The 15,380-nt window shown below is 45.7% G+C and overlaps 1 protein-coding gene across 5 annotated transcripts in view; it reads left to right on the forward strand.

Moving 5' to 3' along the window:
* The window catches only part of MYBPC3 (myosin binding protein C, cardiac), a 135,507-nt gene that overhangs the window by 33,768 nt on the left and 86,359 nt on the right, over positions 1–15,380 (forward strand). The window contains exons 8-11 of one of the 5 annotated variants that reach the window (XM_030559829.1): positions 410–454; positions 3,436–3,492; positions 4,160–4,162; positions 15,269–15,292. In XM_030559829.1, the coding sequence (XP_030415689.1) occupies positions 410–454; positions 3,436–3,492; positions 4,160–4,162; positions 15,269–15,292 (129 nt within the window). The remainder of the gene's footprint in view (positions 1–409; positions 455–3,435; positions 3,493–4,159; positions 4,163–15,268; positions 15,293–15,380) is intronic. The other 4 variants (XM_030559831.1, XM_030559830.1, XM_030559833.1 and 1 more) reach the window with 4 other exon arrangements.

The following is a 15,380-nucleotide window of genomic DNA, read 5'->3' on the forward strand; positions in this document are numbered from 1 at the left end:
CGAAATGAATGCACTGACATTATAAAAAACAGCTGTATAAGGAAGCAAGGAAGCTAGTCTATGTTCATACTTTTCAAATCTATTATACTTTTTCAGATACACATATTTTATCATACACTGTATAAGCTTTTAAAGTGTGTATTAATGTTTCGGTTTAAATTCAGATTTCCAAACAGTCACTGAATTGGTATGTAACTAGCTCATAAAACTGGGGGAGGGGAGGTGTTGGGGAAATTCAAGGGGGGTGTAGGGAAATCACTGCTCCTTTGGGACAGAGCACTTCTAAAACTACTCCATACTTGCCAGTGGAGCTTGGAGTTTGAGAATCTTAAATTGTTCTATGAGAAGGCAGCAGAGATTAAACTGAAGTGCATAAATCTAAAGTGCTGTTTTTGTGACTCTCACTCAGGAGCCTGGTGGGAGGAGGAAGACGGATGCCTGCAGCCTGTCTCAGGTAGCCCAGGTTTCTGCCAGCAGTCAGACCCAAGCCTCAATGAACTCTCTCTCTCTCTCTCTCTCTCTCTCTGACCAGTAAAGAGAATCAGAACTTGCTGCAGATTTAATTTTTTGAACATCTGAATTCATTACAATAAATAAATAAATAATTATACTTAGCTCTTATACGTGATTAGAAAACAAAAACAATGATCATGTGAGACAAGCATAAAGCAATGAGATGAGTAGAGATCTTTGATGTTTCAGTGAGAGAGATTCATTTACAGCAAGGGCACATGCTGGACATAGGGCACCCTCTTAGAATTGTGACTCTGAAAAATCTCAAACTGAATACATGTCTGCCCTCCTATCATACACACATCCTGATTACACCTCCCCTCACTGTTCCCACACGGTCTCGCTTGGATATGAAAATATACCTGTGTGCGATCCCATCCCCCTCTGTTCCTAGTGCTTTCAGATGTCCTATTTTACAAATGTATAACTCTTCCATTGTGTTTCAGAAGTTGGAAGTTAAAAGAAGTTTCAGAAGAGCTCAGCACTCACAAAGCTCAGCTCCCATTTAGACATCAGAAAAAAGTGACTAGTTTTTCAAAATAGGTAGCCAGGATTTTCAAAGAGCTTAACATGTTGAGAGCTGTGATCTTTAGAACAATCTGATCATAAGTGTCAGAATAGGAGCTGCTAGATGCTCAATTCTTTAGAAAAAAATCTATCTGAATTTGGGAGCTGAACATTTGAAACTCTAGCCTTGAGCTATTTTGAAATCTGGCCTTATATTAGTGACTTTACCTATGACTAAACCCCTCAGCCATTCAGTTTCTTCTTATCTATCAATCAATACACCTATCAACATACTAGAGTGTCTAGGCACCACATAGGGAAAATTAATTCTTGCAGTGTTATTCTGTTGTGAAAGCAACTATGTAAAAATGGCACTTTTGTAATCAAAAGAACTTTCCCCAATGCATGTTAAGAATCAGAAATGACTAAAATAAGTTTTTACTGCTATTGACTCCAATTAACCTTGCAGTGTCAATGCAACTCAGAAGGTGGGAGCTGGATTCTATTCCCTCTTTATCAACAGAACTGTTTACTAATCTGTTGAGGCTGTTTCTTGCATTTGCTCCTGATGCCTGGAGTTTCTCTGACCTAGTGTCTACTGGCATTCAGCAAGATTACTTCCTCTTAAGCAATCACTGCTGGCAAATATTGGAGACAGAATAATGGGCAATATGAACCAAAAGTCTGATTCAATAATGGCAATTCCATTCCATTCTTAAAGCAATAATGTATGCAACATAGGATGTCACTTGAGGGCCATATTAAAAAAAATACATAAGATATTTGTCTCAAAGCTGTCCCAACTCATAAAACAGTTTTCACATCCCCACATCTATAGTCCCCAGAAAGCACTTATGATTCTAAAGGAAGATCCCTCCAATGCTCCACAAATTTCCTAGGGCATGTGGGAAATGTGTTTATTGATTTACTGATTATGTGTGTGAAATCTTTTCTTTTAATTCAAGAAATGGGGGATTACAATTATATTCTAGATTAGTATTTGCCACGAAATTAGTCACCGTGGAGTCGGCAACCTTTCAGCAGTGGTGTGCCAAGTCTTCATTTATACACTCTAATTTAAGGCTTCACGTGCCAGTAAAACATTTTAACGTTTTTAGAAGGTCTCTTTCTATAAGTTTATAATATATAACCAAACTACTGTTATATGTAAAGTACACAAGGTTTTCAAAATCTTTCAGAAGCTTTATTTAAAATTAAATTAAAATGCAGATCTTATTAGTTTAGTGTGATCCTTGCCCTTGCGTTTCCTTGCTGAGTTTACCAATGTCTGGTGGCACGTATTTGGATACTTTAAGATGCACACAGGCTTCTAAGTGATCAGTTGTTAACCAGCTGGAACCTCAGATCGGTAGCTGAGGTGAGCGGAGCGGCTGGTAGGACTGAGCAGGGCCGGAGGCCTGGACCCTGTCTGGCATGGGGCCTGCACTGGAACTCCAACCAGAAGCAAGGTGAGCGGGGCTGCAGCGGGGACCTTGGCTGGCAAGGGGCCAGCAGCCGGAACCCCACAGCGGCATCGGGCTGAGTGGGTCAGCCCGACCCACTCTGGGGTTTTGGCAGTGAGTTGAGCATCTCTGCCCGCCCCCGTTTTGGGGTTTCAGCTGCTGGCTCCTGCCAGCCAGGGTCTCAACCCACTGCCAGCCTGGGGTTCCTTCCCCCAGGCCAGCAGTGGGTGCTGAGTGGGGCCAGCGGCGGGACCCCAGCAGGCAAGGGGCCAGTGGCAGGAACCCCACAGTGGCGGCGGGCTGAGCAGCTCACCCTGCTGCCACTCTGGGGTTTCCTCTACCGGCTCCTGCCAGCTGGGGTCTCAGCCCGCTGCCAGCCTGGGGAAAGGAACCCCAGGCCAGTAGCAGGCGCTGAGTGGGACCGGTGGTGGAAACCCCAGAGCGGTGGCAGGCTGAGCGGTTCAGCCCGCCACTGCTCTGGGGTTTCAGCCGCCAATTCCTTCCAGCTGGGGACACATCTCACTGCCAGCCTGGGGTTCCTTGCCCCAGGCTAGCAGCGGGTGCTGAGTGGGCCTGACGGCGGGACCCCAGCTGGCAAGGGGCCAGCAGCAGGAACCCCAGAGTGGCGGCGGGCTGAGCAGCTCAGCCTGCCCCGCGTGCCAACAAAAATCGGCTTATGTGCCACAGGTTGCCGACCCCTTGTGTATGATTTCCTCTGTAAGTCGAGCAGGAGAAATTCAGGCTCAGTAAATGCACTTCTTAAATCTATATACAAATAGGAAGAGAGAAAATCTCCAGATTTCTAAAAGAAAATGGCTGCAATACCAATGAACATTCTAGAGTCATTGTGAAACTATCTCCTTCCAATGATACATCTTATGCTTATGAGAAAATTCTTGCCAATTCATTCCCCATCTCCTTGTGACACTATTATTTTTCTGTTACTGTGCAGTACAGAGGGACACGAAGATGGTGCAGAGCTGGATTTTAGTGCCTTATTGAAAAAGAGGTGAGTGAAAATCTGCAGTCTCAGAGCAATAAACTAACCAGCTTTTGCAGAACAGCCCTGGAAGACATTAAACCTAAAGCCGGTTAAAGTTCCCCCAATTCATAAATCCCTTAACAAACCCTAAAGTTCATCTAGTATGGAGAAACTGGCACTGGTAGATTTGTGAACTCTCCACAGACAGCAATACTTCACCATTTCTTACTGCATCTCTAGACTGTGTCTTCACCAGTAAAAAAGGTGTTTTTTACAATAGAGAGAGATAATTTGTAAAAAAAACACACCTCTTTTATTTGTGAAAATACAGATGTAGAGACTGGGACTGGAGTAGCTATAACCTTTCTACAGCACCTTTGCTGGAAAAATGTAACGACTGGAACAGCTGCCTTTGGGATGTAGTGTTTGTCTGGAGCTTTCTATCCTCCTGAGTTGTCACTGGGACTGGAGAGTTGGGGAAATCAAAAATCTGTTTATAATAAACAATTGTGACTTTTCCAATTCTGATTCTTCTTCTTGGCTTCCATGCCTCCCCTCCCCCATTTTATTTTATGACATCTCCTCTCTTTCTCATCCTTCACTGCCTCCCTCTGATATGACTACCTGTGCTTCACTCTTTTATCCTGCCATCTCAATCTGGACACACTGCTTCGGATTCTGTTGTCTAAGACAGAGAGTAAGATTTCTATTTCACCTCATTATAAAATGCATGAGACAGACTGAATAAAAGGTTCATGTTGTTTGAATAATGCACGAGACTCCCCTTCTCTCACATGTGGAACATGGCAAATTCTCTAAACCCCGACAACTTGGAGGAGGGTATCACCTACTGATTTCCAATCCAGAAATACTTTTAAACAATTAGTGCAGTTGGAAGTAATGAGTGGGGAGATTCAATCTATGTCCTCTCCTACACTTCTCTTATGTTTCAACCACCCTTTTCTTTTAAAGGCACTTTTAAATTGGGTTCATTTTCCAGATTTTCTTAATAGTCCAAGATTTCAGTTCTATATTCCTAACTCATTTGCACAGAAATTAGAGATGGAAAAGACTTCTTTGATCACAATTAGTCCATTCACCTAATTTAGAAGTCAGTGCAGGATTGTTCCCCACAAAAAATGGTTACTCACCTTCTTGTAACTGTTGTTCTGCGAGATGTGTTGTTCATGTCCATTCCAATCAGGTGTGTGTGGTATGTGTGCATACCAGCTGGAAGATTTTTTTCTTAGCAGTCTCTGTAGGGTTGGCCTGGGCGCCCCCTGGAGTTGCACCTTCATGGCGCCCAATGTAGGGCCCTGCCGACCCTCCACCCCCACAGTTCCTTCTGGCCAGCTGTACCAATAGAGGGGTAGGAGGGTGGGTATTGGAATGGACATGAACAACACATCTTGAATAGCAACAGTTATGAGAAGGTGAGTACCGTTTTTCCTTCTTCGAGTGTTTATTCATGTCCATTCCAATCAGGTGACTCACAAGCCAAAGTTCAGGAGGTGGGGTCGGAGTCATTCACTGATTGGAGCATTGCTTTTCCAAAGGCCCTGTTGTCTCTGGCCTGTTAAGTGATCTCATAGTGCGTAGTGAAAGTGTGTATGGAGGACTATGTTGCTACCCTGCAGATTTCCTGTGTGGGGACCTGTGCCAGGAATGCTGCTGCGGAGGTCTGAGCCCTGGTGTAGTGATCGGTGGAACGGGCACCTTCGCCAAGCTGTAACACTCCTGAATGCATGGCGTGATCCATGACGAGATACATTGCGATGAGACAGGTAGGCCTTTCATTCTATTGGCTAGCACCACGAATAACTGGACAGACTTTCGGAACAGCTTCGTTCTCTCGATATAGAAAGCTAGCACCTTTCAGACATCTAATGAGTGAAGCCTCTGCTACCTACCTGGAATGAATACTAGGAGGAAGATGTCCTGGTTGATGTGAAACTGGAAGACAACCTTAGGGAGAAAAGCTGGGTACAGTCTGCGCTGAACCTTATCCTTATGGAATACAGTGTAAAGGGGCTCTGATGTAAGGGCCCTGAGCTCCAACATCCTCCTAGCTTAGGTTATCACCACCAGAAACGCCACCTTATATGAGAGATAAAGCAGGAAGCATGTCGCCAGTGGCTCAAATGGTGGACCCGTAAGTCTGGAAAGGACTAGATTAAGGTCCCAAGATGGGATAAGCTGTTGTACTTGCAGGTATAGTCTGTTGAGACCTTTAAGGAAACCATCAGTTTCACAAAGACTGAGTCGCTGTCTGTGCCCGGATGGAAGGCGAAGTTGGCGGCCAAGTGAACCCTTATCACTGACATGGACAGTGCCTGTTGCTTAAGATGGAGGAGGTAGTCCAGTATAAATGGCACTGAGGCGAGCGTCGGAGACTGATCGTGCTGCTCCGACCAGATGGAGAATCTCTTCCCCTTGGCAAGATACGTCACCCTTGTGGAGGGCTTTTTACTGCCAAGGAGAACTTGCCTGACTTGATCAGAGCAGGACAGCTCCACCATGTTCAACTATGAAGCTTCCACGCTGTGAAGTGGAGCAACTTGTGGTTCGGATACCAGAGGCAGCCGTGATCCTGCATGATTAGGGCCAGGATGAGTGGTACGGTGACTGGAGTTGCCACAGACATTTCTAAGAGTGATGTATACCAGTGCTGGCGTGGCCAGACTGGAGCTATCAATATCACCATGGCTCAGTCCCTGTGGATCTTGAGTAGCACCTTGTGAATAACTGGTGGGAATGTGTAAAGTAGACGCCCTCCCCCTCCCCATGGAAGAAGGAAGGCATCCGCGATGGAACCTGGGCTGTGATTCAGGAAGGAGCTGAATAGTTGACACTTCCTGTTGCATTGTGTGGCTAACAGGTTTATTTGGGGAAAAACCCAGTGCTGGAAGATTGAGCTCACTATGTCTGGTCAGAGGGAGCACTTGTGGCCGTGAAAAGACCGGCTGAGACTGTCCACCACCTCATTCTGTATCCCAGGGAGATACGATGCTTGCAGGCGTATTGAGTGCTCTACACAGAAGTCCCACAGCATGAGGGATTCATGGCACAGGGGAGAGGAACGTGCACCCCCATTTGTTGATATAAAACATTGCTGTGGTGTTGTCCATGAGGACTAATACACATCTACCTGACATATGGGCTTTGAAAACCTGGCACATCAGGCCCACCACTCTCAGTTCTCTGACACTGATAGGCAGAGTGAGGTCTGCCTGAGACCAGAGGTCTTGTTTCCTGAGGTCTCCCAAATGTGCCCCCCCATCCCAGATCTGATGCATTTGTCACTAAGAAGAGGGATGGCTGGGGGCTAGTGAAGGGGACTCCTGCACACCACCATAGGAGGGAGTCTAGTATCGGCTGAGGCAGGGTTACGATGCTGTCAAAAGCGTTCCGAGCTGGTTGATATACTGATGCTTACCATGACTGGAGTGGGCGAAGCCTGAGTCTGGTATGCTGTACTATATAGATACAAGCGGCCACATGCCCCAGAAGTTTCAAGCAATTCCTTGCTGTAGTGGTGGGGAACTGCCTGAGGCCCCATATGATGTTGCCCAGTGACTGAAATCTGGCTTCTGGGAGCTATGTCCTGGCTTAAGTCAAGTCTAGCACTGCCCCTATAAACTCTATCCTCTGCACCAGGGACAGTGTTGATTTGGCCATGTTTAGAAGGAGACCTAGTTCGTCGATCTTTCTTCTTATGAAGCCGACCTGCACTTCCACTTGAGATCTAGAGTGGCCTTTGATCAACGAGTCGTCGAGGTATGGGAACACCTGTACCTGCCACTTGCATAGGAATGCCGCAACGACTGCCATGAACTTGGTGAACACCTGAGGTCCTACTGACAGGTCAAATGGGGGGACAGTAAACTGATGGTGGCTGTTGTTCATCGCAAACCTGAGGTATCTTCTGTGAGGTGGAATTATTGCTATGTGAAAGTACGCATCCTTAAAGTAGAGTGTGGCATACCAATTAGGGGATAATAATGGAGGCCAAGGAGACCATGTGGAACCTGAGTTTCTTGATGAATTTGTTGAGTTCCCGCAGGTCCAGGGTAGGCCTGAGGCCACCTTTGGCTTTTGGTATTAGGAAATACTGGGAGTAGAAGCCCTTGCCCCTTTGCTCCTGAGGAACCTCTCCCACTGCCCCTACTAAGAGGAGTGAGTGCACTTCCTGCATGAGAAGTTGCTCATGAGAGGGGTCCCTGAAGAGGGATTGGGAAGGGGGGTGGGAGGGCACAGAACTGGATGGAAAATCCCTTCTCTACACTGTGGAGCACTCAGCATTCCGAGGTGATATGGGACCATACATGGTAGAAAGGGGACAGTTGGGACAAAAAGATAAGAAAGATTGGATCCAGTTGCAGTACTTGTGTACCGTCCTCGACTGCAACTTCAAAAGGGTGATCTGGGGCCAGGCAGTGGCTTGGGCTAGGCTGATTCCTCACCTGAAGAGGGGTGCCGCCTCCTTCTACCACTTTTATTCCTCCTACGAAGAGTGTCCTGGCAGTTCTGAGATTGGTAGAAGCTAGAGGGAGGCTGTGGCTGGAAATGCCTACATTGAGTGGCTGGTGTATGGAGCCCAAAGATCTAAGGGTGGCCCTCGACTCTTTTAGGCTATGGATTCTTTTATCCGTCTTATCGGAAAAAAAGGCCGAACCCTCGAAGAGGAGGTTTCTGGATTATTTGCTGGACTTCATGGGGCAGACCAGAGACCTGCAACCAGGAGCCCCTCCTCATTACAACCCCCATTGCCATAGTATGTGAGGCTACATCTGCTGCATCCAATGCCACTTATAGAGAAACTCGGGAAACCAGCTTTCCCTCCTCCACCAGTGCCAAGAACTCTGTATTTGGCCATTGCAGCGCAGGTGTTGCGTGCGTATCTGCTCACGATGGTCTGTTGATTTTCAATGTGGAGCTGTAGTCCCCCAGTGGAATAAACCTTCCTGCCAAAAAGGTCAAGTCTTTTTGCCTCCCTGTTCTTAGTCCCTGGTAGCCCTGGCACTCTCATTGATTTGTGGCATCAACAACCAGAGAGTTGGGGGTTCGGTAGTTGTATAAATGTTCATATCCCTTAGAATAGACAAGGCACCACCTCTCTTTCCTCTTGGCTGTAGAGGCCAGAGATGCAGGGGTCTGCCATCGGGTTTTTGTTGTCTCTGTAATCATCCTTATTAAGGGCAAGGCAATACGAGAGGGTGACAGGATGTTGATGACAAGGTCAGATTCCTCCATGACTTCCTCCACCTGTATGCCCAGGTTCTGGGCAGCACAAGTAAGAGCTGCTGGAGTACCCTGTTATCCTCCAGAGCTGGGGCCATTGACATCTCTGCCACAGGTTTATCTGGGGAGGATGAGGAGGAAAGGCCTAGCAGCGGGCCCTGCTCACTCCCTTCAGCACCCCATGGGTCTCGTAGCACGTGGTATTCCGAAGCTTGTGGTGCCTAGGCTGCTGGGGTTGGAAATATTTGTGCCAAGGCAGGTGGTGCTGAAATTGTTGGCTCCGGTGGTGTCGATATCATCGATGCTGGTAGTACCGATGCTGTAGCCGTAAGTGGTGCCACTGATGGGAGGGTCAGTGCCAGAGCTATAGCGGACAACTACGGTGTTGGCGGCGCTTCTGTCAGCGATGCCACTGCCGGTGGTGCCTGCAGGGGGATGAAGGATGGCAAAGACACTAACACTGACGACCTTGGGCTGTGGTCCTGTCCCTGGCTCTGGTGATCAATGCAGTGGCCCTTTTGGAGACCCTGAGTATAAGGCTGCCACTGTGGAGGCCACAGTGCCGGATAGGGGTGATGGTCACGGTGGGACCTGGACCTCCTGCCCTGGTCCTATCGGAGCGATAGAACTCGGACTTCGAGGTCTCTGGAGAGCAGTGCTGAGAGGTCGGGGACTGATGCAGCTCCCCTACATGGGTGGGCCATGCCAGGGAGAAGTATGCTGGGGATGGGGATCAGTGGGCCATCAGTGCTGGTTTGCTCCTTGACTGAAACTGAGGCCATGTTATCACCGGCAACTTGTCTCTCCTCTGTGGGGAGGATGGCGCTGTGAGGCGTATAAGGTCCTTGGCTGCCTCGAATGCCTCCAGAGTCAAGAGGAGCTGGAGGTGATAATCTTGGCAGTTCGGGGACCATTGAGGGTTCGGACTCAACTGAACTCCAGATGGGGCAGGAGTTAATGAGGCCCTGGAGGGCTGGAGAGACAAGGTGGCCTGGCTCAAGATGCTCTTCGATACCGCAGATCCCTTGGTCTTTAAGGGGGAGAGCGACCCTTATCCCATTTTTAATTCTTTTGTGATACTAGGGACTGAGAACAGTGCCACAACAAAGACTTTTTTTATGGGAGGAACCGTGGTGGTTGTGAGAGACCTTAGGGTCCTTGCTCAGCACTAGCTCGCACACCGTTGGCACCAGAGCACTGCGGACTGTCGAGGAAGGGCTTGGCATGGGTTCTGTGTACCTGGGGTCGGAATGCAGCTGGAGTGCCGCTTCCATTAGCAGGATCTTAAGTCTTTGATCCCAGTCTTTAAAGGTTCTAGAGCAAAAACCCTTTCAGATCCTGCACTTGTCCTTTCGGTGGCTCTCCCCGAGGCACCATAGACAAGAGGTCTATGCAGGTCATTCGAGTATAAACTTGCCACAGTCCTTGCAGAGTTTGGACCCTGGGGACTAGGGCATACCCCAGAACTGGGGAAAATGTTCTTGGGAGTTGGGGGAACCCCCAAGAGTCACAACAACTATAACAACAAACTGTTTAACAATGAAGACTGAAGAGGACACTACCAAAAGCACCTGCAAAGCAAGAGCGACAGTTGATCCACCTAGCTGTCACCGGCAGTAAGAAGGAACTGGGTGTGTGTGGGGAGGGAGTCGGGGGTCGGCAGGGTCCTATATTGGGCGCCATGAAGGCACAACTTCAGGGGGCAACCAGGCCAACCCTATGGATGCTGCTAAGGGAAAAAATCTTTCGGCTGATGTGCATGCGGCACACACACACCTGATTGGAATAGACATGAACAAGCAATCCAAGAAGAATATATATTCCAATGTTTTGTTCAGTATACTCCTAAACATTCCAAGTGATGGAGCTTCCACCACTTTCCATAGGAAATTATTTCACAGTCTGGTAGATCTCACTATTATAAAATGTTCCCTTTCTTTACAACCAAAGTTTCCTTTGCTCATCTTCATGTCATTGCTACTAGATAGGATCACCACGCACTATTCCTCTCCCTCAATATTTAAAATCTTCAAATTATTATTGACAGATGTTCCTGAGTTGTTTTTTTTTATCAAGTTATATGCAGTTAATTCTTTAAAGTTTTCCTCAATGAGCTATTTAGCCAACTCTCTGTTCTTGATTCTAGCCTTAGTCTCTGCTCAGGTGTTTTGGCTCCATTTATAACAGAATGGAACTGTGTTTATGTAGATTGAGATCCAGTAGAAAGCAAGTAGCAAAACTCTTAGTAATACAGGATTGAACTTGCAGTCTTTAAATTTCTGCCTCATGGGCCTCATTTATTTTCAGATATACCACATACAACTGTGCCAACTAGATAGGGACTCTGCCCTCATAATGCCATCATAGACAGCACTCCTACATAGGTGGAGCCTGCTGGAAGAGGCTGGAACTACAGTAATTGAACTATCCAGAGCCATTACCTCTATACCAGTTGTTTCTCAACTAGTGGGTCATGATGACCTCCAGAGGGGTCAGATAAAGTAATCATGGGGGGAGCAAGACACTGAAAATGTTATTACGATTCTAAAGCAAAGACAATAAAAATTCCAATAAAAATTCTCACAACTTCGGAGTGGCCAAAGCCTTCAGAGTTTGTGAGGTCAAATGCAGCAGTTTTGGTAGCAGTTGTATGGATTTTTAACTCTGATTTTAGAATAAATGAAGGGGGTCATAAGCATTTTTACTTCAAATAAGGTTTGCCAGTCTGTAAAGTTGAGAAACATTGCTCTGTATCATTCCCTAAAGTGAAACCAGCTGGGAGATGAGGGAAGTGCAGGAGTTAAGAACACCTCTAATGGAGCCTTCCTTCTGCTTTCATGGTCAATATTAGTGATCAGCAAGTAGACAAAAACAATTTTTAAATTGAGAGTGATCAGCAAGTAGACACAATTTTGTTGTTAATTGAGAATAATCTCCAGTAATCTCCAGCAATAATCTCATGATTTTTGACCCTTTGGATTAGTTACTTATCATTAATATTAAACTAAAAACTATGATTCAGGAAATGATGCTTTTAACTATCACTGCATTTTTACACTGCACTAATGACTCCTGAAAGGCACCAAGCCTCTCTATGGGGTGAATATGTGCTCCTTTGAAAATACAACTAGAGAAACAAACATGTTGAACTCCCAAGTGCTGCAGGGAGGCAGAATGCAGGACTGACACCTCTGCCATCATCTTCTACTTTTGTTCCACCTTACCCATCATCAAATGCTACTCTGCCCAGATGATGCACATGTTCACTGTTGTGGAGAAAACTTCATTTAATATTGTGCAGGAGTTGTATTTTCTGGCCACTGTAATTTAATTAGCTGGTGTTGACACACAGGTGCCATAGGCCACAGAGAAGCATGGGGAAGGGGAAGGGAACAGTTTTCATAGTACTATTAAACAGGGTAGTGAAGAGACCTTGAAAGAGATGACAGCTGACAGGATCCAAGCAATCCAGGGTAACAGGATAGGAAGGAACCATCTCTGGGATATACAAAACTATTTTTAACATCCTCACAGCTTAAAAAAAACATCATCTGCCTGTACTGTTTACAACAGGTTCACTGAGCTTCATCTTAATGTCCTCAAGTGCACAGTCAACCTATGAGGTGATCCCTGCAACTAAGACCCTCAACATCAGGGAGAATTACTTTAGGGCATGAGAAACCTAAGGAGCCCAAAGTCATCACATTAAAAACACTCCCCTCCCTGAAATGCTTAGCCTGGGAGGGTGTTACTCCAGCTGGGTGGGAGCGGTCAGTCTATTTCTGTGAATACTACAAATCCTTACTGGAACTAAGAGAATGTTTTAATAAAATTAAAGTGGTGACAGGGAGCATTAGAAATGGGGAAACATGAAGCCCAGAACTTACTGGAGGAGACAGGGATATTAATTCTGACAGGTTATGAACAGGAATTTCCTGCTTCTAAGTGCTCAATTCTACACTATTTAAATGATGATTCTTGGCTGTAAAATATCTTTTTATTATGCAGTGGTAATTTACAAGCCAGTCCATGCTCTGGAAAGCTAGAGAACACTTGGTATTTACAAACAAGGCTGAGACTGCACTTTGGGGAACATTCAGGTCTCCTGCATTTTTGTTCACATAAACATGGGTTTAGGGTGGGCTTGACACAGTTAGGGATTCTTGAAGCATGATTTTTATTCAGTTAAATATTTTGATTGTATATACAATACCAAATACTTAAAGGTAAGTCTTGCAGGACCCACAGCAAGATTTCATTAGTCCTTACAAGTGCTCTGGAAGTTTTGTTTCAGTAATTATTTATGCAACATCATTTTACATGACCAGGTACAAAACAGAGAGAGAGACAATTGGCCAAATTCTCTGCTTGTGTAAACAGGTGCAGCGCCATTGACCTCAAGGGGAGTTTTGACCAGTTATGCTAGCAGAAAATTTGGTCAATAGCCTTTGCCCCAAAGATTTTTAAAATGAGTTATAATTTAAGAAAGCACCTCTACCAACTTCCCATAGGCATGAAGTCCAGTCCATAGGTGATGATATGGTTTACATGAATGAGGCAATATTACAAAATAAATATATATAGCTTGACTACACAATGACTAAGGTGAATAAAATAATTCTCTATAATTATAGAGGGATATAAACACCAGGAATGGAGAGGAGTTGTTTCAGGTGCTCCAACCAAGTATAACTAGAAATAATGGAATGAAACTGAGCAATGGAAAATTTAAGTTGAATATTAGAGAAATTATCTTGATAGTGAGATGTATTTGGTTGGGGAACAATCTCCAAAGTGGAAGACTTATTTGCATTTAAAAATAACCTAGAAAAAGTATGAACAATCCTAACAAACTTTCAGGAGGACAGTGCATACATGTTAGCTGGAGAGAGAAACTAGATTTGACCTAATAGGAATTTTTTACATTCTAGGATTCTCTACTTATTTTTGAGTCAATGTTTCCTCCACAGAGCATAATTGCTCCAATGCAGACCTCACATTTATAACTAGGAAACATGTATTTAGACAGTATTATAAATGTTGCTCGTTCACATTATCAAGAGCAAGCTAGCCCAGAGTGCTTGCTATGTTGAAAGATCTTAAACTATCTGGTAAATGGCCTGTTCTTTTGGTTGGCAGGGCACAATTTTTAATTGTGCATTGCTAGGCAAAATACAAATCATTTACCAGACACAAAGAAACCAGTGGGGATATGTAGTGGGGAGGGAGCTGGTTCAGTTTCTGGAGGATGTAGATATGCGCTAGTGAGAACACACCTCCACTGTGGCCTGTATTTGTAACAGAATACTGGCCTGAGATCCAACCAGTCAATCCCAGTAATAGTGTTAAACCATCTTAAAGAATAATTCTCTAAAGTATAAGACTTTACATGCCAAGTTTCAGCTCAGAATAACTGAAGTGCAAGTTCCAAGCTGGATTTAAGGATACTGGAAACCCTGACACTTGATTGCGGCCAGGGCCGACTCTAGCCATTTCGCCGCCCCAAGCACGGCGGCACGCTGCGGGGAGCGCTCTGCCGCTCATCGGTCCTGCGGCTCTGGTGGACCTCCCGCAGGCATCGCTGCGGATGCTCCACCGGAGCCATGGGACCAGCGGACTCTCCGCAGGCATGCCTGCGGGAGGTCCCCTGGAGCGGCCTGCCGCCCTCCCGGCAACTGGCAGAGCACCCCCCGCGGCATGCTGCCCCAAGCACGTGTTTGGCGCGCTGGGCCCTGGAGCCGGCCCTGATTGCAGCCCTATAATAATAGTAGAAATCCTGTTGCAAACACCTGCTGCCAAGACTAACCCCACGAACCCTCCATACTCCTTTCATGCAGTGACATTCCTCACAGAGATTAATGGAAGATATTCCTTCTCTGTAGGCATTCACAGTATATCATATACATGAAAACAAAACTAAACAGTCCTCTAAGTTTCCCTTCACTGCCTGCTATGTAGTTTGTGTGTGACTGGGGGGTGGGGGCTGGGATTTATTACTGAACACAGCCTTATTACATGAATACATTCTGCTGCACTGAAATCTGCTTGATCCTGGTGATATTAGAAATGAGCTCCACCTACAAGGAGTTCTAAGATGTCCAGATTTTCCCTCCAGGATTCTGGAGCGTGTATGTCTTGTCATACCTCCCTCATCCTTCAGAGGAATTCATCATACCTGTCTTTTGTGAGAAATCCATTGAAAGAAGTCAGGCAGAATATCCTTATTCCAAAAATGGACTATGACATAAATAGCCTTACTTTGCCCTATGAGGCCATCTACCAGTAGCATGAATAAACTGTGGTGTTTACATCTGCAATACAGACTGCAAGATGGAACTCTACAGAATTTGGGAATGAGACTGATTTCACTAGAAATATGCATTTCTTCTTGAGTATATTTCAGTGCAATATATCCATCTCCCTGCTGCTGAAATGCAGGCTTTTTCTGCTAATGGTAGAGATGATGATGGCTCTGTTGTATTAACACATGTTGCCCTCTTTCCTGCCCATGGGGATGCTGCATGGTTTTCCAAATGCTTCTCTGCATCGCTCTCGAGTCCAGCAGCTTCTTGCGCTCAGTAAATCGGTAAGTTTGTAATCAATCTTCAAATAATATATACTATGACAGGAGCATAATGTTTTTCACACAGCAGGTCAGCCTGCTTCTCATTTGG

The sequence above is a fragment of the Gopherus evgoodei genome, chromosome 4 (genome assembly GCF_007399415.2).
Source record: "Gopherus evgoodei ecotype Sinaloan lineage chromosome 4, rGopEvg1_v1.p, whole genome shotgun sequence".
NCBI lineage: Eukaryota > Metazoa > Chordata > Testudines > Testudinidae > Gopherus > Gopherus evgoodei.